General features: G+C 45.3%; 1 protein-coding gene across 1 annotated transcript; it reads right to left on the bottom strand.

Annotated features, from left to right (window-relative positions):
• Positions 1–7,695: 7,695 nt before the first annotated feature.
• Positions 7,696–13,135, bottom strand: LOC148141800 (interferon alpha-F-like). The gene is made up of 4 exons (XM_087977647.1): positions 12,977–13,135; positions 12,730–12,819; positions 8,415–8,654; positions 7,696–8,306 (listed from the first exon to the last, which is right to left on the bottom strand). Exons 1-4 carry the CDS (start codon positions 13,106–13,108, stop codon positions 8,208–8,210), a joined length of 561 nt encoding a protein of 186 aa, XP_087833773.1. The 5' UTR covers positions 13,109–13,135; the 3' UTR covers positions 7,696–8,207.
• Between the last annotated feature and the right edge of the window lie 8,112 nt (positions 13,136–21,247).

Here is a 21,247-nt window from a genome sequence, read left to right as displayed (position 1 = left end):
GCTGCACCGAGCCAGAGGGAAACCCTGAGCGGAAGGAATTGATCTCGAGTAACTCCGAAACCGGTTCCTTTCTCACTGAGTGAACCTCCAGGAGTCCCAATGCAGCCGCTTGTGAAACAGAAGCGATCTCCTTAAGTGTCGTGTCCTCTGTGTGTGTGAGAGAGGCTGGACGGTGCTGTGAGCTACCACTGCCTGAGCTGCCGGTGTATATCGGCGGAGGGACTGGCGAGGTGTGGCCATGACATTCGGAAAGTGAAATCTGGTTGCGGGAGTTTTGAACGAACTGTAGGAGAGCAAGAAACAGCCTGTGCGCTCCCTGTCTGAGGGCAGGAATCTGAAAGCTGGAGATTCATGAAGCAGCGAGTGGAAGATCCCTGACGGAAAATCACAGCCAGACATCGAGGCAAGCTCAAAGATCAGCCGTTGTCTCCAAACATCACTGATATTATTGGAAAACGGATTGTTGCTTGATTCGAGCAATAGGTTATTCTTTAAATAAAACCACAAACAAGACTCAATCTAGGTGGAAATATGAGAAAACATTTGTTCTTTCTCGCCTTCACTGCAATCTTTGACAGAATGGACCGCAGCTTCGTCATTAGCTCTCCGTTACCATTCTGCATATTCATCACTCACAACCAACATTTTCGTTAACTGCACATGGAGAAGCCTGCAGCAAATCCTTTTATTCCCAGACGCAGGAAAACGTTTCCCTGTCACTCACTCCAATGAACCGCACCCTTTCCCCTCTCATTGACAACCTGTGATCCCGACCCTTGACCATTTGTTCCTGGGGATTATATTTGACCCCGAGATAAATTTTGATGCAGAAACAAACCATAATCGATCACCAGTTTGGAATGCACCTTATCTTACATTTAAACATGGAGCCCTTGTGCCAGACACCGGGAAACCATGAAAAATCACCTTCCCCTCTCTCCTGTCAAGACCAAAGGCAGGGAGTGAGGGCCCGGCTCTGGTGCTGCTCCTCGTGCGTCCATCCGGGTCGACTCCCAATGTCCTACTCCCGACCCCAGATCCCCAAACTGAACAAAGCGACCTTCACACCCCATTCCCGTTCTCGGCCCGAACGTACACCCCTGTCCGGGGACACAGTCAAACCCCTCACTCAATTCAGTCAAGTTCCCTCCGCCCCTTCTAAACTCCAGCAGACACAGGCCGAGCCTTGACCAACGTTTCCTTCTGAAACAATTTCAGGCATTACTCTGGGAAAACCTCTCTGTAATATCTCATGGCAGTTTACTTAAAATACATTACAACCTCCCTTCAATAAGATGACTAACTGTACACACTATTCCAGATGTGGCCTCACCAGATCCCTGCACAATTGAAGCAACCGGACTATTTCAGCATTCTTATATTGTTTGCCTCTGTAAGTCATTAATTTCTTATTCATTGACTAGGCAAGTCAGAACAGTTTGCCTCTCAATGTGGATCAACAGAAACTCACCATATCATGCAGTTTGCTCAGAGTCTCTGTGTTCAGAACTTGCTGTAAGTGAAAAATGAAATTCGAAAAGTGAAAACCGCTTCCAGGGATTTTGCAGGAGCTGCGGGGAGATCAAGAGTTGGTGCGGTTTCTTTCTGAGGTAAGGGATCGAAAGCTGGAGAGTCCGGAAGCAGCAGCTGGTGTTCAGATCATCGGGCACTGAGCTGGTGTCGAGGGAGGCTCTGTACTTGGGGCAGGGGGAGTCAGGCTGTATATTGGGGGCTGGATGTCCCAATCCGGATTATAGAGACCCCCGACTGCAGGAATCCCCCGTGTCCCGGTGTGTTCACATCGCGCTTGTCCCGTTCCCACATCCCGGGTTGGAGATGACAGGGAGCCTGGCTCCCAGGCCTGGCTCACCGGCTGCTGCTCCCTGTCTCCGCTCACATTCACCTGGGTCACAATCCGCTCCCTCACTGGAGGAAGGTTCTCATTTCCCGCTGAGATTCTGGAACCATTTTCAGAGTCGGAGTGAAATCATCAGGATCTGGTCTGAATCCGACTCCGAAAGTGATCCCGTTCCCTTCCCTGTCATCGTTTCAGTCTGCTCTCTCTCCCGGGATAGTGTCCATGACAGTTTCTCTCTGGAAATGAACCTCGTATCAACTTCCTGCAAAGTGCAAGTGTCTCAGGGAAAGTGACGCGTTTTGTCATTTCCGAAAGGGAGGGGAGTTTGTAAACAGAGCGGGTCAGACTGAGAGCCGGCAGGGTGAGGAATATCTGGGAAAGTGTGAGCGATAACCCGGGATATTCCGCTAAAACAAGAAATGTCTCCAAGTCACTTTTAGCTGGAGCTGCATCCGCACTTTCAGTGCGGGTGTTATATTTTAAATGCTTTGAAACATTCATTTCTATAATTAACTGTTGCTGTTTGTAATCGGAACCGAAACTAAGTTCACCTGAAAAAAAATTCATTCTTGGATTTAAGTTGTTCACCATCGCTTTTTAAATATACTCGACCATTTTACATTGCATTGGAGCATAGCGACTGTACTTTGACAATTACAAAAGTACCTTACAAACACTTTCAGAAATGCATGTTGCTGTCCTCACCCAAACTCTCAAGGCACGTTTCTGACGCATCCTCGAAGGACCCCAAACCTTTGTAAAGGTAATGCCTGAATCCTGAGGTAGACCATTTTTATCTGTCCGACCAGATTACTGTGTTTTTTATTTTTTAAAAATCTACTTTTATTTACGGTAACACCGTTCAAGAGCAAAGCACTTATCAGATACCAACCAAAACAAACCATTGAAAACTGGTCACTTCAAATGCAGGAAAGTTGTTCAGCAATTTGTGATGAAAGCTCCCACCAAATGATACAGTAAAGAGAAGGAAACCTGGTTTTATGACATTGATTGTGGGTCACTTAGTGGAATGTCAAAGGATCATTGGTGGGCTCTTAACTACTCACCATCTCTGTTAATAGTTTGATTGAATGGGCTCACCAAATTGCTGATTTCAAAAAGGAAGATGAAACAAACAATTTGTGAGGAGGACATACAGATCATCCAAAGACCAATCAAACAGTTCAGGCAGTGGGTAAAATTATGCAAGTGGATTATAATGTGGGAAAATGTGAGGGTGTCCATATTGCTGAGAAGCATTGTCACCACATCCACAAAAAAAACCTCCCTACACCACCGTCAGTCTGTGGAATCAATGTCTAATACCTACAAGATGCACTGCAGAAATGCAACAAAGCCCCCAAGACAGCATCTTCTAAACCCAAAAACACTGTCAACAACAAAGGTAAGGAGAGCAGATATATGGGAACACTGGCAGTAGTAAGTTCCCCACCAAGCCACAAGCCATCCTATCTTGGAAATGAATCACCATTCATTTAGTGTCATTTGGACAAAATTGTGGAGTTTCCTCTTAAATACAGCATTGTGGGTCAATTTATAGCACATGGACTGCATTAGTTCAAGAATACAACACTCCACCACTTTCTCAAAGGCAACTAGGGACAAGCAACAAATGCAAGCCCAGCCAGTGACACACCCGTGCCTTGTTACAAGGAGGAAGGTGAAGAAAAGTACGGTTGAATTGTGACCCCTGTACAGTATATTCGTGCAACCAGACACTGTGTGCTGATGAAATAATGTTTGGGCTCATTACTTAAATAAGATATACCATAATCAGATACAGTTCAGAGTAGCTCCAGTCAGTTGATTTCTGAAACGAAGATGTTGCCTGATGAGAAAAGCTTTCATAGCCTGGGCCTCCAGTTATTGCAGTTTTGCAGAAGAAGCTGGTGAACTTACTGAAACAATTAAGGACCTGAGGAAACCTGAGTGTATAAATGGTGTGAAGATATTTTTGCCTTTGTGGTAACTATAACTAAGGGCACTGTTGAATATGAACATTCTCAACCTAAGATGGAAATGAGGATAGTTATTCTGTGGTCAGAGAATTGTTAATCTCGAAACATCTCTACTCCATACAATGGTGGTGGCATTGAATATATTCAAGTCTAAAATGGAGAGAATTTTGATCTACAAGCAAATCAGATGTCTTTGTTCTCAGTCATCTGTAAGAATAATAAGATGGTAATGGTCGAGGATTTTAACATTCCAAACATACATTGAGACTGCCATATTCAGTATCTACCAGAGAATGTGCAAAATTTGACCTACTCTTTGGAAATAGGGCAGGACAAGTGACTGAGGAGTCACTGGGTGAGCACTTTAGGGTCAGCAACCATAATTCAATTAGATTTAAAATAGTAAAGGAAAAGGATAGACTGGACCTAAAAGTTAAAGTTGTAAACTGGAGGAAGGGCAATTTTGACGTTATGAGGCAAAACCTTTCAAGGTTGATTGGGGCAGATGTTTGCAGGTAAAGGGACAGTTGGAAAATTGGAAGCTATCAGAAATGAGACAACAAGAGTCCAGAAACAGAATGTTCCTGTTAGGGTGAAAGGCAAGGCTGGTAGGTGTAGGGAATGCTGAGTGCCCAGATAAATTGAAGTTTTGGTTAAGAAAAAGAAGAAATCAACTGTTAGGTTTCGACAACAGAGAGCAAGCAAATCCTCAGAAGACTATAAAAGAAGTAGGACTTTATGTAAGAGGAAATTCAGGAGGGCATTAAGGGGACCTGAGATCGCTTTGGCACATACTGTTAATGAGAATCCAAATTGACTTTATAAATACATTAAGGATAAATGGTCAACTAGGGAAAGGATAGGACCCCTCAAAGATCAGCAAGGCAGCCTACGTGTGGAGCCATAGGAGATGTGGGAGATACTAAATGATTATTTTGCAGCAGTGTGCACTTTGAAGGATATGGAAGATATAGAATGTGGGGAAATAGATGGTGAAATCTTGAAAAATGTCCAGATTACAGAGGAGGAGGTGTTGGATGTCTTAAAATGCAGCAAGGTGGATAAATCCCCAGGACCCAATCAGGTGTCCCCTCTGTGGGAAGCTAGAGAAATGATTTCTGGACTCCTTGCTGCGATATTTCTATCGTTTCACATACGTGAAATGTCAGAAGACTGGAGGTTGGCTAACGCGGTGCCACTATTTCAGGAAGATGGTAAGGAAAAGCCAGGGAACTACAGAGCAGTGACATTGGTGATGGGCAAGTTGTTGGAGGAAATCCTGAGGTATTGGATTTACATATACTTGGGAAGGCAAGGACTGATTAGGGATAGTCAGCATGGCTTTGTGCATGGGAAATCTTGTCTCACCAACTTCATTGAGTTTTTTGAAGAAGTAACAGATAGGATTGATGAGGGTAGAGCAGTGCACTTGATGTATATGGACTTCAGTGAGGTGTTGAACAAGGTTCCCCATGGTAGACTGGTTAGCAAGGTTAGAGCACATGGAATATAGAAAGATCTAGCCATTTGGACACAAAACTGGCTCAAAGGAAGGAGACAGAGGGTGATGGAATGTTGCTTATCGGACTGGAGACCTGTGTCCGGTAGTGTGCCACAAGGATCGGTGCTGGGTATTCTGCTATTTATCATTTGGATGTGAACAAACGAGGTATAAGGAGCAAGTTTGCAGATGACACCAAAATTGGAGGTGTACTCTACAGTGAGAATGTTTCCTCAGAGTACAACAGGATCGTGATCAGATAGGACAATGGGCTGAAGAGTGGTAGATGGATTTTAATTTAGATAAATATGAGGAGCTGCATTTTGGAAAGGTAAATCAGGGCAGGATTTATACACTTAATGGTAATGTCCTGGGGAGTGTTGCTGACCAAAGTGTCCTAAGAATGCAGGTTCATAGTTCCTGAAAGTGGAGTCGCAGGTAGATAGCATAGTGGAGGAGATTTTTGGCATGCCTTGCTTTATTGGTCAGAGCATTCAGGAGGTCATGTTGCAGCTGTACAGGACATTAGTTAACCAACTTTTGGAATATTGTGTGCAATTCTGGTCTCCCTCCTATCAGAAGGATGTTGTGAAACTTGAAGGGGTTCAGAAAAGATTTGCAAGGACATCACTTTGGTTAGAGGGTTTGAGCTACAGGAAGAAGCTGAAAAGGCTGGGGCTATTTTCCCTAGAATGTTGGAGGCTGAGGGGGTGACCTCACAGCAGTTACGAAAATCATGAGGGACATGGATATGGGAAATAGCAAGGGTGAAGGATTGCAAAACTAGAGAGGCATTGGTTTAGACTGAGAGAGGAAAGATCTAAAAGGGACCTAAGGGGTGACTTTTTCATGCAAAGTATGGCGCATGTATGAAATGAGCTGCCGAAGGAAGTGATGGATGCTGGTACAATTACAACAATTAAAAGGCAACTGAATGAGTACATGAATAGGAAGGGTTTTGAGGGATATGGGCCAAGGGCTAGCAAATGGGATGAGGTTAATTTAGGATATCTGTGCAGCAAGGATAAGTTGGAGTGAAGGGTCTGTTTCAGTGCTGTATATCTCTATGACTCTATTTGTCACCCCCGTGAAGAGAAATGACAGTTAACGTAGCAGGTCTGTTGGCACCTTCCTCAGAACAGGTGGCAGCTTGGAAAATGTCAGATTATATGGAGAAGGTAGGATGGGGGGCTGAGGCATGGTGTGTGTTGGGGCTTAAGGAGTTCATGATGGGTAGCGATAGAGCCCAAAGAGAGAATTGAACAGCTGGGAAGAAAGATCATTGGTTAATGATCTGGCGAGTAGAGTGAACATGTATTAATGGGAACTGTTTGTGGCTAACAATGGATTGTGTGTAACAGCAGACTATATGGAAACACGACCGTGTGTGTCAGTCTACAGGGAAGGATGTGGATGATTTCACACCCTGAAGGTATTGGAGTCATTACTGAGTCCAGGAGGTTGCAGTGTACCCATGCTAAAAACAAAGTGTTGTTCTTCCAGCTTTTGCTGAGCTTTGTTGGAACACTCCAGCGAGCCTGAGACAGGGATGTTAGCCAGGGAAAAGGATGGTGTGTTAAAGTGGCAGGCAACTGGAAGCTCAGGGTCTTTTTTGTAGTCAGAAAACAGATGTTCTGCGAAGCAGTCACCCAGTCTAGACTTTGTTTCTCCTGTGTAGAGTAGAGCACATTGTGAGTAGTGAATGCAGTAGACTAGATTGTGTGAGATGCAGTTAAAGTACTGCTTTACTTGGAAGGCATCCTTGGGTCCTTGAATACTGAGGAGGGAGGAGTCAAATGGGCAGTTGCTACACCATCTGCAGTTGCAGGGGTAGGTACCATGGGGTTGTGGAGGACACAGTGTTGGGAGTGAAGAAAGAGGTGTTTGAGGGGTTCTTGAGGGAATGGAGGCCACAGTATGCTGACAAGTGGAGGGGAAAATATGAGTCTGATGGTGACATCTTACTGAGTGTGCTGGAAATGTTGGAAATTCATTAAGGTGGGAACATAATGGTATAAAACTGTGACCTTTGCTGAGTACAGTGTGTTCAGCATCGGAGAGTGGTGGGTAAGGAGGAATAGTGAATATGCGATCGGAGTTGGGGTTGGGGAGGGAATGGAGTCTGAGGGAAATGGAGGGTTGGAGTCTTACAGATGACCATGGGATAGTGTAGTTTAAAATGGATTTGTGGATCTGAGGAGTAAGGACAATTTGATAGAGCAAAATTGATGTTGGAGATGAGGAGGACTAGGAGTAACAGGCTTCAGACAGAAATACCCACTGCATTTATTCTCAGTGTCAGAAGGTTAAATGACAGAAATCAAAAATAAATGCCAATTCATGAAAATGTATAATATTGTTAAAACAATTTTATTTATATCATTGAGCCGTTACTCAGTATAAAATTTCACAGTTGAAAAAATAGCATACTTCCCAACGTATAATAAATAGTATTAAATTAATATCTTTAAGTTAAATAACACATCCTATAAAACAGTACCATTTCAATAAATTAAGACATCATGCCAATAAATGTACACAAATGAAAATAACTGACATGGTTTCCAAGATTGGCAAAACGAATTCATAAGTGCCAAGGTCAATATGATTGAGACTTCGCTGTAGTGCAAGTACATGTCTTTGACTGTCTGACATTCCAAAACAGACTGCACACACAATGAATCTTTAACATTGCATCAAAAGAAAATATCACAACAATAAATAACAGTGCACTAGAATAAATAGTCCGACTAACATTCTCATTGTACGTTTGTGACACAACATTTCTTCCAAGCAGAAATAAATAGTTTCAATGGAAAGTCTTTGAAATAAATATTCATTGTTCTGGTGTGTAGTAAATATGTACTTTTCAGTTTCTTTTGCTGGCTTGTCCCATAATGAAAAGCAACTGTTGTAAATGGGCTCTGGTCTCAGCACGGATGATTTCCCAGGAACATTCACTGAATTTCTGAAAAGGTAAAATATTCAAGTAAATGCATTTGGGAATGAGTCAAGTTAAATGTTGAAAAATGTATTGCTTGCCAGGAATTACACACTTAGTTCTGAATTGTCATACCTTGTGTTTGAGAAACTTTTCCAGTTTCCTAAAGTAATGTTGAATGGCAGCATTTCTCTTCAACTTGTGGTCAGATCCTGGTTTCCTCAGACAGTCTTGCAACTCTCTCAGCTGTTGCTCCAGGAGGAGACAAAAGTTTTCCACCTTGTCCCAGGCCCATGGTACTGAACCCAGATTCATGCTGTAGATCTTGTTGATGTGGTGCAGGGTATGATGGATAATCTGAATCCTGTCCTGAGTCTGTACAACACACACAAGATTAGGACAGGGACATTAGTGCTGTTCATTTGGGGTCATGTTAGATTAAATAAAACAATGAGCAAATAATCATTACATGTTCAAATTACAGATGCTTAGTTTTAGTATGTTAAAAGGGCTCTAGCAAAAGTACATACAAATCAAACATGATCAGATCAATGAAAAATAAGCAATGCGAGTCTTTAAATCCATGGATTCGATACAAGTGCATCGGAGGCAGAGGAAAAGGAGTTGGAGGATTCAGTAACTTAGAATTGTAGAAATCACAATGAAACAGGATTGATTCTGAACAATTAACATTCAGTTCTTCATACAAGGAAACAGGCTCAATCAGATGGGAGAACTAGCAAAATAAATTAGGGTACAAAAAATGCTTGGAGATTGATTGGTACAAAACACAAGAAGGAAAGTAACTGTAATTTGAATTTACATTATTTAGAAAACAAAGGTAACAAGCATCACGCTAAAGAGGGAGGGTGATGAAAAATCAAGAAGAGAATGAACAGATAAAGGAGGTTGTCTTTTACTTATTCACAGAAAATGGAGCATGAATTTTGCCTGGTCTGTCCTGAATTCATCTCAAGTTGCTGTTGCAAAGAATAAAATTAAATAGTGCAAAATCGAATTTCAAGGAGCCAGAAAAAAGCCATGACATGGTAAGGAATCCCATTTCCAGTATGAACGTCCTTCAGCTCAATGGTAATGTGATAACTCACAATTCAGTGGCCAGTGCTGCAGTGAACATTGTAGATGCAGTTAAGGGGAAATAAGTCAAATTATTTGAGTACATGGGACAAGTAGATTAGATCAGATTAGATTACTTACAGTGTGGAAACAGGCCCTTCGGCCCAACAAGTCCACACCGACCCGCCGAAGCGCAACCCACCCATACCCCTACATTTGCCCCTTTAACCTAACACTACGGGCAATTTAGCATAGCCAATTCACCTGACCCGCACATCTTTGTGACTGTGGGAGGAAACCGGAGCACCCGGAGGAAACCCACGCAGGCACGGGGAGAATGTGCAAACTCCACACAGTCAGTCGCCTGAGTCGGGAATTGAACCCGGGTCTCTGGCGCTGTGAGGCAGCAGTGCTAACCAGTGTGCCACCGTGCTGCATGCGAGTAGTGACAATGCTAAGAGCAAACAAGGAAAACTCAAATAGAGTACAGACATGGCATGAACTGGACACACTGATGGGCTGTACCAGTTGCATTTATGATAGCAATGGGAGTAAGGAGATAGTGGAAGTGAAATTTTTATAGTGTGTTCGATTTAGATAACTTGAGAAACTTACAAGAACTCTGTGGAATGTGAGAGTGAAAAACTGAGACAATACGATCAGAGCTGAGAAATAAGATATGTGGAATGACTGTGATAGGGATATACTACTGCAACATACCCCCTTCCCCCCCCTCACACCCCCACCCCCCCCCCCCCCCCCGCCCCCATCAACAGCCACCAATTGTTACCGTTTTGAAAATTGTTGAAAAACCAACAGTTTTAAGATAGCTGTGAATATGGTTTACATCTGGACCTTGGGGCAAGGTACTAAATTGGGGGAGGACAAACTATGTCAGTATTAGGCAGGTGCTACGGAGTGTTAGTTGAGAAGGGCTGTAGCAGGCAAGTCCACATTTGACATGTGGGAATTGTTTAAAGACCCACTGATGAGATTTCAGGACTAGCGTGTTCCAGTAAGGAGGAAGGATGGTAAGGGAAGGGAACCTTGGATAACCAGGGAGATTGTAAATTTACTCAAACAAAGAAAATAATCATATCCGAGGTCGAGGAAGCCAAAATCAAACAGAGCCCGTGAGGAGTATAAGGGAAAGAGGAAATGAACACAAGCAGTGAATTGGGAGAGCAAGCAGGAGCCATAAAATGACCTTGGCAAGTGAGATAAAATTAAATCCTGAAGCATTCTACACATACTTCAAAACAAGAGGATTAATGGTGAGAAGGGAGGACCATTAAAGGATGAAGGAGGGAACTTGCGCTCAGTAGCGGAGGATGTGGGTGAGATCCTAAATGAGGTCTTTACATAAATATTCACCCAGGAGAAGGATATGGAGGTTAGTTAGATTTGTACAGCACATGCTAATATGCGATGGCATTTTGAGATCAACAAAGGAGTGGTATTGGGTTGTTGGAAGAGCATTAAAGTGGCTAAGTCCCCAGGACTCGATGGTACCTACCCCAGGTTATTGAGAGATCTAAGAGAGGAGATTGCTGGGAACTGACCATGATCTTTGCATCCTTGTTAGCCACTTGAGAGGGTCTGGTGGACCAGTGAGTAGGTAATGTTGTTCCTCTGTTCAAGAAGGAAAATAGGTACAATCCAGGAATCTATATATCAGTGAGTCTCACATCGGTGGTTGGGAAGAAATTGGAGAGATTGCTTAGGGATAGGACTAACGGGCATTTGGGAAAGTGTGGCTAAAGTAGGAGCAGTCAGCACGGCTTTGTACCGGGCAGGTTATGTTTTACTGACTTGGTTTATTTTATGAGAAGATGACCAAGGTGATGGATGAGGGTAGAGCAGTGGATGTTGTCGACATGGATTTCAATAAGGCTTTAGACAAGGGGCCTCATGGTAGGCTCTTCCAGAAGATTAAGATGCATGGGATCCATGATGACTTGGCCACATGGATTCAGAATTGGCTTGCCCACAGAAGACAGAGGGTCGTGTGGAACATGTATTTCATCTGGAGGTCTGTGACTAATGGTATTCTGCCAGGATCCATACTGGGACCTATGCTGTTTGTGATACATGTAAATGACTTGGATGAACACGTAGATGGCTGGGGTAGTAAGTTTGCAGACGATACAAAAATTGATAGAGTTGTGGATAGTTGTGGATAGAAGGTTGTCAATCAATATAGCATAATATACAACAGTTACAAATATGGGCAGAGAAATGGCAGAAGGACTTTAATCCATGTTAGTGTAAGGTGCTGCACTTTGGGAGTCAAATGTTCAGGAAAAGTACACTGTTATTGGCAGGACCATGAACAGAATTGATGTACAGCAGAATCTTGGGGCTCAAGTCTGTTGCACCCTGAAAGTGGCCATGCAAGTAGGGGGGTGGTAAAGAAGGTGTATGGCATGCTTGCCTTTATTGGTCAGCGAATTGAGTAGAAGAGTCGGGATCTCAAGTTGTAGCTTTGGTTAGGCCACAGGTAGACTATTGCATTGAATTCTGGTCGCCACTTTACAGGAAGAACGTGGAGGCATTGGAGAGGATGCAGAACAAGTTTCCCAGGATGCTGTCTGAATTAGCAAAAAGGAGAGATTGGAAATAAAACTCGGTTTGTTTTCTCTGGAGCGGTGGAGGCTGAGGAGAGACTTGATAGAAGTTTATAAAGTAATGAGGTGCATAAATAGGGTTGACAGTCACAATTTTTTTCCCAGAATTGAAACATCTAAACCTAAAAGGCGTGCATTGAAGCTAAATTCAAAAGGAGGCGTGCGGGTAAGTTTTTACACAGGGAGTGGTAGGTGTCTGGGACATGCTGTGAGGTGAGGTAGTGGAGGCAGATACAATAGGGGCGTTTAAGAGACTTTTAGATAAGCACATTAATATGCAAGGAATGGAGGGTTATGGACCAAGGGTGTGCAGACGGGATCAAAGTTGGCTTCATGTTCAGCACAACATGTTGGGCCGAAGGGCCCGTTCCTGTGCTGTATTGTTCTATGTTCAAAGCTGTGAAAAAGGAGATCAAGCCTGTTAACGGCAAGCGTGGGATGAAGACAACAAGATGGTTTGAGCGGTAATGTGGATAGGGATGGTTTTTCGGATGAGCTGGGAAATGGTTTGATGGATGAGCTCGGTCGAGGGCTTGACCTAATATCAAGGGGTGAAGTAGACGTTAGGAGATTTTAAGTGTTGAAACATGTTGGGATACAGTTTGTGAGTGAGGTAAAGATTTTCACAGTGGGAGAAATCGCTGCGGTTCAATTTTCTGATGTGAACTCTCTGATCGTGTCGTTAATCTCACACATCCTTTCTGTAAAATCACAGTCTGAATAAAATTAATCGAGTTTTAACTCACCTCCATTCCGTCCGAAAGTTTCACCAGGTCCAAGGGCTTGGTTTTCAGGGAGAACCTCTGCCTTAAACAGTGTCCGGGAAAGGGACCGCCCTGAGAGGAGAGAACAGTCCCGGTTACATTCACTCCCAGAAACTGAGATCCTGGAGAATCACTGAGCGGTAACGACACAAAATTAAAAGCTATTTCTCCCTGATCTGACATTGAGCCGGGAGCAGAACCACTGAGATTCCGGTCAGCTGAAACTCACCATTTCATGCAGTTTGCTCAGAGTCTCTGTGTTGAGAACTTGCTGTAAGTGCAGCCTCTCACAGCCCAGACTCAGGGTCCCGGACAACAACACCAGCACCGTCCAAAATCTCCAAATACTCCCCAGAGCCATGCTGCACCGAACCAGATGGAAACCCTGAGCTTAAGGAATTGATCTCGAGTAACTCCTAAACCGGTTCCTTTCTCACTGAGTGAACCTCCAGGAGTCACAATGCAGCCGCTTGTGAAACAGAAGCGATCTCCTTAAGTGCTGAGTCCTCTGTGTGTGTGAGAGAGGCTGGACGGTGCTGTGAGCTACCACTGCCTGAGCTGCCGGTGTATATCGGCGGAGGGACTGGCGAGGTGTGGCCATGACATTCGGAAAGTGAAATCTGGTTGCGGGAGTTTTGAACGAACTGTAGGAGAGCAAGAAACAGCCTGTGTGCTCCCTGTCTGAGGGAAGGAATCTGAAAGCTGGAGATTCACGAAGCAGCGAGTGGAAGATCCCTGACAGAAAATCACAGCCAGAGTTCGAGGCAAGCTCAAAGATCAGCCGTTGTCTCCAAACATCACTGATATTATTGGAAAACGGATTGTTGCTTGATTCGAGCAATAGGTTATTCTTTAAATAAAACCACAAACAAGACTCAATCTAGGTGGAAATATGAGAAAACATTTGTTCTTTCTCGCCTTCACTGCAATCTTTGACAGAATGGACCGCAGCTTCGTCATTAGCTCTCCGTTACCATTCTGCATATTCATCACTCACAACCAACATTTTCGTTAACTGCACATGGAGAAGCCTGCAGCAAATCCTTTTATTCCCAGACGCAGGAAAACGTTTCCCTGTCACTCACTCCAATGAACCGCACCCTTTCCCCTCTCATTGACAACCTGTGATCCCGACCCTTGACCATTTGTTCCTGGGGATTATATTTGACCCCGAGATTAACTTTTGATGCAGAACCAAACCATAATCGTTCACCAGTTTGGAATGCACCTTATCTTACATTTAAACATGGAGCCCTTGTGCCAGACACCGGGAAACCATGAAAAATCACCTTCCCCTCTCTCCTGTCAAGACCAAAGGCAGGGAGTGAGGGCCCGGCTCTGGTGCTGCTCCTCGTGCGTCCATCCGGGTCGACCCCCAATGTCCTACTCCCGACCCCAGATCCCCAAACTGAACAAAGCGACCTTCACACCCCATTCCCGTTCTCGGCCCGAACGTACACCCCTGTCCGGAGACACAGTCAAACCCCTCACTCAATTCAGTCAAGTTCCCTCCGCCCCTTCTAAACTCCAGCAGACACAGGCCGACCCTTGACCAACGTTTCCTTCTGAAACAATTTCAGGCATTACTCTGGGAAAACCTCTCTGTTATATCTCATGGCAGTTTACTTAAAATACATTACAACCTCCCTTCAATAAGATGACTAACTGTACACACTATTCCAGATGTGGCCTCACCAGATCCCTGCACAATTGAAGCAACCGGACTATTTCAGCATTCTTATATTGTTTGGCTCTGTAAGTCAATAATTTATTATTCATTGACTAGACAAGTCAAAACAGTTTGCCTCTCAATGTGGATCAACAGAAACTCACCATATCATGCAGTTTGCTCAGAGTCTCTGTGTTCAGAACTTGCTGTAAGTGAAAAGTGAAATTCGAAAAGTGAAAACCGCTTCCAGGGATTTTGCAGGAGCTGCGGGGAGATCAAGAGTTGGTGCGGTTTCTTTCTGAGGTAAGGGATCGAAAAGCTGGAGAGTCCGGAAGCAGCGGCTGGGAAATCCCGGCTGGAAAATCGCAAGCAGCGCTCGGTTTGCAGCGGAATGTTGAGTGTGTTCAGATCATCGGGCACTGAGCTGGTGTAGAGGGAGGCTCTGTACTTGGGGCAGGGGGAGTCAGGCTGGGTATTGGGGGCTGGATGTCCCAATCCGGATTATAGAGACCCCCGACTGCGGGAATCCCCCGTGTCCCCGTGTGTTCACATCGCGCTTGTCCCGTCCCCACATCCCGGGTTGGAGATGACAGGGAGCCCGGCTCCCAGGCCTGGCTCACCGGCTGCTGCTCCCTGTCTCCGCTCACATTCACCTGGGTCACAATCCGCTCCCTCACTGGAGGAAGGTTCTCATTTCCCGCTGAGATTCTGGAACCATTTTCAGAGTCGGAGTGAAATCATCAGGATCTGGTCCGAATCCGACTCCGAAAGTGATCCCCTTCCCTTCCCTTTCATCGTTTCTGTCTGCTCTCTCTCCCGGGATAGTGACCATGTCAGTTTCTCTCTGGAAATGAACCTCGTGTCAACTTCCTCCAAAGTTCAAGTGTCTCAGGGAAAGTGACGCGTTTTGTCATTTCCGAAAGGGAGGGGAGTTTGTAAACAGAGCGGGTCAGACTGAGAGGGGGCAGGGTGAGGAATATCTGGGAAAGTGTGAGCGATATCCCGGGATATCCCGGTGACGCATGAAATGTCTCCAAATCACTTTCAGAGCGTGTGTTTTAATTTTCATGCATTGAAATATTAATCTTTATAATTAAACGTTGCGAGTTTGCAACCGGAACAGCAATTGTCTTTACTTTTAAAAAGTCATTTATTTGTTGCTTTCATATTGTTGACCACAAGTCTTCAAAAGCTTAAATCGATTTTAAATCGCATTGGGAGAGTGGGACAATAATTTGACAATTTCAAATTTATACTACGTGCACTTTCATACATGCTACACACCAATCTATCCAGGTCTGTTTTTGGACCTACAATGTCTTGGAAAGGATATGTTTGTGTCCTTGGGTGAGACCAAGTTTCTGTGCGCAACTGGATTTTTTTTTGTTGAAATGCATTTATGCAGTGGTGTTCATGACAATCAAATCTATAAATCCACCTTGCAAAAAGAATAATAAATCTTTTTCGAAATGATCACATCTGACGCAGTACGCCGTTTCAGCTATTTGTATTCAGAAAGTTCCCTCGAAGAGGAATGCTGTGATGAGCAGTTAACCAAGATAAATAATTCTGAAGAAGGGTCTCTCGTCTCGAAATGTTATTTCTGCTTTCTCTCCAAAGATGCTGCCAAACCTACTGATTTTTTTTCCCAGCATTCTGTGTTTTTGTTTTTAATTTCAAACATCAGCAGTTTTTAGGTTTACCTGCTTTATGCTGTTGATTGTGGGTTTATTGGTGGAGTATTAGAGGGACCAGTGTTGAGTCCTTAAATATCCACCGTCTCTGTTAATAATTTGGGTGAATGGGTAGACTAATTTGCTGATTTTACCAAGATGGATGGTAAAAACAATTGTGAGGAGTTCACAAGAACATCCAAAGTATTATCAATAGGTTTAGTGAATAGGAAAATATTTTGCAGAGGGTTTATAATTTAGCAAATTGTGAGTGTCACTTTGCTGATAAGGCGTGTCGCCATAGCAACAACAATTAACTCCCTTCGTCACTGACAGTTGGTCGAAGGTTGTATGTACCATCCAGGAGATTCACCGAAGACCGAAAGACCGCGTCTTTTAAATTCTAAGCAACTACTATCACATGAGATGAGGGGATCAGATACATCAGATACATAGATACACCGTGGGCGGCACGGTGACACAATGGTTCGCACTGCTGCCTCACAGCACCCGGGTTCAATTCCCGCCTCAGGCGACTGACTGTGTGGAGTTTGCACATTCTCCCTGTGTCTGCGTGGGTTTCCTCCGGGTGCTCCGGTTTCCTCCCACAGTCCAAAAAATGTGCAGGCCATGCTAAATTGCCCGTGGTGCGACTCCCTTGTCAGATCCATACCCCCACCAACCCAACCTCCACTCCCGGCACCTTCCCTTGCAACCGCAGGAGGTGCAACACTTGCGCCCACACCTCCCCCCTCACTTCTCTCCAAGGCCCCAAAGGAAACTTCCATATCCGCCACAGATTCACCTGCACCTCCACCCACATTATCTACTGCATCCGCTGCAGCCGGTGTGGCCTCCTCTATATTGGGGAGACAGGCCGCCTACTTGCGGAGCGATTCAGAGAGCACCTCTGGGCCACCCGGACGAACCAACCCAATCACCCTGTAGCACAGCATTTCAACTCCCCCTCCCACTCCACCGAGGATATGCAGGTCATTGGACTCATCCACCGCCAAACCACAACAACGCGACGGTCGGAGGAGGAGCGTCTTATCTTCCGACTGGGAACCCTCCAACCACAGGGGATGAACTTGGACTTCACCAGTTTCTTCATCCCCCCTCCCCCCATCTTGTCTCAGCCGAATCCCTCCAGCCCGGCACAGCCTTCCTGACCTGCAGTCTTCTTCTTGACCTCTCCGCCTCCACCCTACTCCGACCTATCACCCTCACCTTGACCTCTTTCCACCTATCACATTTCCAACGCCCCTCCTCCAAGTCCCTCCTCCCTACCTTTTATCTTCTCCTGCTGAACACTCTCTGCTCATTCCTGAAGAAGGGCATGTGCCCGAAACGTCGAATCTTCTGTTCCCTAGATGCTGCCTGACCTGCTGTGCTGTTCCAGCAATAAAGTTTCAGGTTAGGTGAAGGGGTAAATGTAAGGGATTGGGTATGGGTGCGTTGCTCTATGGCGGGTCGGTGTGGACTTGTTGGGCCGAAGGGCCTGTTTCCACACTGTAAGTAATCTAATCTAAACCCAAAGTATTATACAAGTGATGCGATGTATTGAACAAACCTAGGTTGTTGTTAAGTCTTTAATCACTAAATTATCTCGGGAATGTGACATGAAAGGAGTTCTGGGATTTGCATACTAATGTATCGAAACCTGCAACCCCATTCGAAGTGGTTGAAGACTGAACAGAAATCTGATTTGTTCAACACATTGTATCACTTGTACGGCATTTCGATATTGTGTCCTATGCTGCTGCCCCACTAGCTTCCTGACAAAGGAGCAGGGCTCCGAAAGCTTGTACTTCCAAATAAATCTGCAGGTCTATAACCTTGTGGAGTGTGATTTTTAACTTGATATAATAAAATGGGCCAGTCTTGTTTAAAGAGTCCTGGTCAATAATTTAAATTCAAAATTCATTTTTTTTTCAATTAAGACAGTTTCTAATCCGTTTACAAACACCAACATTTAATTATCAAAGTGAGTATTGCAATGCGTTTTAAATAAAACACCTGCTCTGAAAGTGTGGATCCATTTCCAGCTAAAAGTGACATTTCCTGCGTCACCGGGATATCCCGGGATATCGCTCACACTTTCCCAGATATTCCTCACCCTGCCCCCTCTCAGTCTGACCCGCTCTGTTTACAAACTCCCCTCCCTTTCGGAAATGACAAAACGCGTCACTTTCCCTGAGACACTTTCACTTTGGAGGAAGTTGACACGAGGTTCATTTCCAGAGAGAAACTGTCATGGACACTATCCCTGGAGAGAGAGCAGACAGAAACGATGAAAGGGAAGGGAAGGGGATCACTTTCGGAGTCGGATTCGGACCAGATCCTGATGATTTCACTCCGACTCTGAAAATGGTTCCAGAATCTCAGCGGGAAATGAGAACCTTCCTCCAGTGAGGGAGCGGTTTGTGACCCAGGTGAATGTGAGCGGAGACAGGGAGCAGCAACCGGTGAGCCAGGCCTGGGAGCCGGGCTCCCTGTCATCTCCAACCCGGGATGTGGGGACGGGACAAGCGCGATGTGAACACACCGGGACACGGGGGATTCCCGCAGTCGGGGGTCTCTATAATCCGGCTTGGGACATCCAGCCCCCAATACCCAGCCTGACACCCCCTGCCCCAAGTACAGAGCCTCCCTCTACACCAGCTCAGTGCCCGATGATCTGAACACACTCAACATTCCGCTGCAAACCGAGCGCTGCTTGCGATTTTCCAGCCGGGATTTCCCAGCCGCTGCTTCCGGACTCTCCAGCTTTTCGATTCCTGACCTCAGAAAGAAACCGCACCAACTCTTGATCTCCCCGCAGCTCCTGCAAATGCAAAATCCCTGGAAGCGGTTTTCACTTTTCGAATGTAATGTGCCCCATTAAAGCCGCCAGCTTGGCAGTGCCAGTGAGGGCAGCCAGCAGAGCCCAGGCTCACACTCACAGCACTCGGCAACACAGGCGCCCGCTCCCGGATCCCAATCCGCTCCGATTGAACATTAACCGCTTTCTCAGCTTCCACCTCGGTGCTACCTTCTGGCTCGGTGCAGCATGGCTCTGGGGAGTATTTGGAGATTTTGGACGGTGCTGGTGTTGTTGTCCGGGACCCTGAGTCTGGACTGTGAGAGGCTGCACTTACAGCAAGTTCTCAACACAGAGACTCTGAGCAAACTGCATGAAATGGTGAGTTTCAGCTGATCCACGTTGAGATACAAAAGGTTTTGACTTGCTAGTGAGTGAATCATACATTTGTTGATTTACAGAGGCAAACAATATGAGAATGCTGAAGTAGTCTGGTTGCTTCAATTGTACAGGAATCTGGTGAGGCCACATCTGGTGAATGTGTGCAGTTGGTCAACTGATTGTAATGCATTTTGAGTAAACTGCAGTGATATATGAGAGGTTTTCCCCAGCGTTCTGCCTAAACTTGATTCACAAGGAAACGTTGGCCAAGGCTCCACCAATGTCTGCAGGAGTTTAGAAGGGGAGGAGGGAACTTGACTGAAATGAGTGTGGGGGTTGACTGTGTCCCGGGAGATGGGTATAGGTTCGGGAGCAGAACGGGAATGGGGTGTCAAGGTCGCTATGTTCTGTTCGGATTCTGTTCTTTGGTCTGTCCGAAACCTATTGACCTTCCAGCTGAAGGACTTGACCCCGACTGAGTGTTGCGGACTGGCACACTCCAAAGTCCAGGACACGCTGAAGCTTGGGGCAGCTGCCGCCAAGGCGCGGTGGGGAAAGACCAACGTGTAACGTCTGCCTGCCAAAGAAGAAGGTAGGTAAAGGGGTAAATGTACGGGAATGGGTGGGTTACGCTTCGGCGGGTCGGTGTGGACTTGTTGAGCCGAAGGGCCTGTTTCCACACTGTAAGTATTCTAATCTAATCTAATCTAATCTAATCTAATCTAATCTAATCTAAGAACAGGGGGCCCACTCAGTAAGTGGGCTCCGCTGAAGCCTCAGCTAAATATATGGATGGTAAATGTACAGACCTGTATATACGAATGATTAATTCCGATCTCTGTATGTGAAGAAATGCAAGGTGCGCCTATGAATGGCGTCACCAATTGTACAGATCATCAAAATATTTTATGAATAAAGTATATTTTTGAAATTAAAAAAAGTTCTGTTCGGTTCTGGGGTTCGGAGGAGATCAGGGGTGGTCTCCGATGGACGGAGACGGACGAGAATCAGCAGCAGAGCCGAGACCTCAGTCACTGCGCTTGGCCTTTACAAGGGGAAAGGGAGGATGGTTTTTCATGGTTTCCCGGTGTCTGGAACAAGGGGTCAATGTTTAAATACAAGATAATATGCATTCCAAAGTGGGCGATGATGGTCACTTATGCATCAAAAGTTCAACTCAGGGTCAAATATAAACCCAGGTGGCATATTGTCTGCGTCTGGATCAGAAGGTTTTCAACGAGAGGGGAAAGGGTGGGTTTGATTGCTCTGAGTCACAGGGAAAAAATATCTGCTTCTGAAAAGAAAATCATTTTCTGCCGTCTTCTCGATGTGTAATTAACGGATACGCTCCTTGCTGGTGATGACTATGCAAAGTGATAATATCGAGCAAGTGGAGGGCTAAGGGAGAGCTGCTGAGGGAGAGAGGCGGGTCCTCTGAAATCTGAAGCTGCATTTTGTATGTTGTTCCCTAGCGGGCAGCATGTGGATAAATGGGAGTGAGCCAAGGGCAGGTCATTGGGATCACCTGGGAGTGAGAGTGGGTGAGCAGTTTGGGGAGTGAAGAGATGTGATTGCGGCTTTTCTCAGGCGACGATGAGGTAGATCAGAATGTGAGTAGGGCTTGCAGTCTCAGGCAGCTCGGACCATGGAGCAGAAAGGACTTGAACGACGAAGCTATCCAGATTGTCAAAGGTTGCCGAGAGGGAAGGAAGTCAAGAGATGTATTTATCACATTTAAATGTAGATTGAGTCTTGTTTGTGTTTTTCATGAAAGAACTAAAATGCATCAATCTAGCACATTGGTCGAAGAAAGCCCGTAGGTCCGTCTTATTTGTAAAAAAAAAGGCGTTTTTTACGATAGTAACATTGGAGAAATTGCGGAATCTTTGAGCTTGCCTCGAACTCTGGCTGTGATTTTCTGTCAGGGATCTTTCACTCGCTGCTTCGTGAATCTCCAGCTTTCAGATTCCTTCC

This window comes from Chiloscyllium plagiosum, unplaced genomic scaffold (assembly GCF_037043375.1).
Source record: "Chiloscyllium plagiosum isolate Xiang-an unplaced genomic scaffold, Cpla_swu_hap1 HiC_scaffold_32, whole genome shotgun sequence".
In the NCBI taxonomy this organism is placed as follows: Eukaryota; Metazoa; Chordata; class Chondrichthyes; order Orectolobiformes; family Hemiscylliidae; genus Chiloscyllium; species Chiloscyllium plagiosum.
The sequence above is the reverse complement of the archived record's forward strand: the minus strand, read 5'-3'. Positions and strand labels throughout refer to the sequence as shown.

What these genes read in the sequence shown, in the direction of transcription:
- LOC148141800 (XM_087977647.1), bottom strand. Translation starts at nt 13,108, where the DNA reads ATGGCTCTGGGGAGTATTTGGAGATTTTGGACGGTGCTGGTGTTGTTG. An exon ending in TGAGCAAACTGCATGAAATG is followed by an intron (nt 12,820 to 12,976) that starts GTGAGTTTCAGC and finishes CTCTCCTCTCAG; the next exon opens with GGCGGTCCCTTTCCCGGACA. An exon ending in AACTTTCGGACGGAATGGAG is followed by an intron (nt 8,655 to 12,729) that starts GTGAGTTAAAAC and finishes TGTGTTGTACAG; the next exon opens with ACTCAGGACAGGATTCAGAT.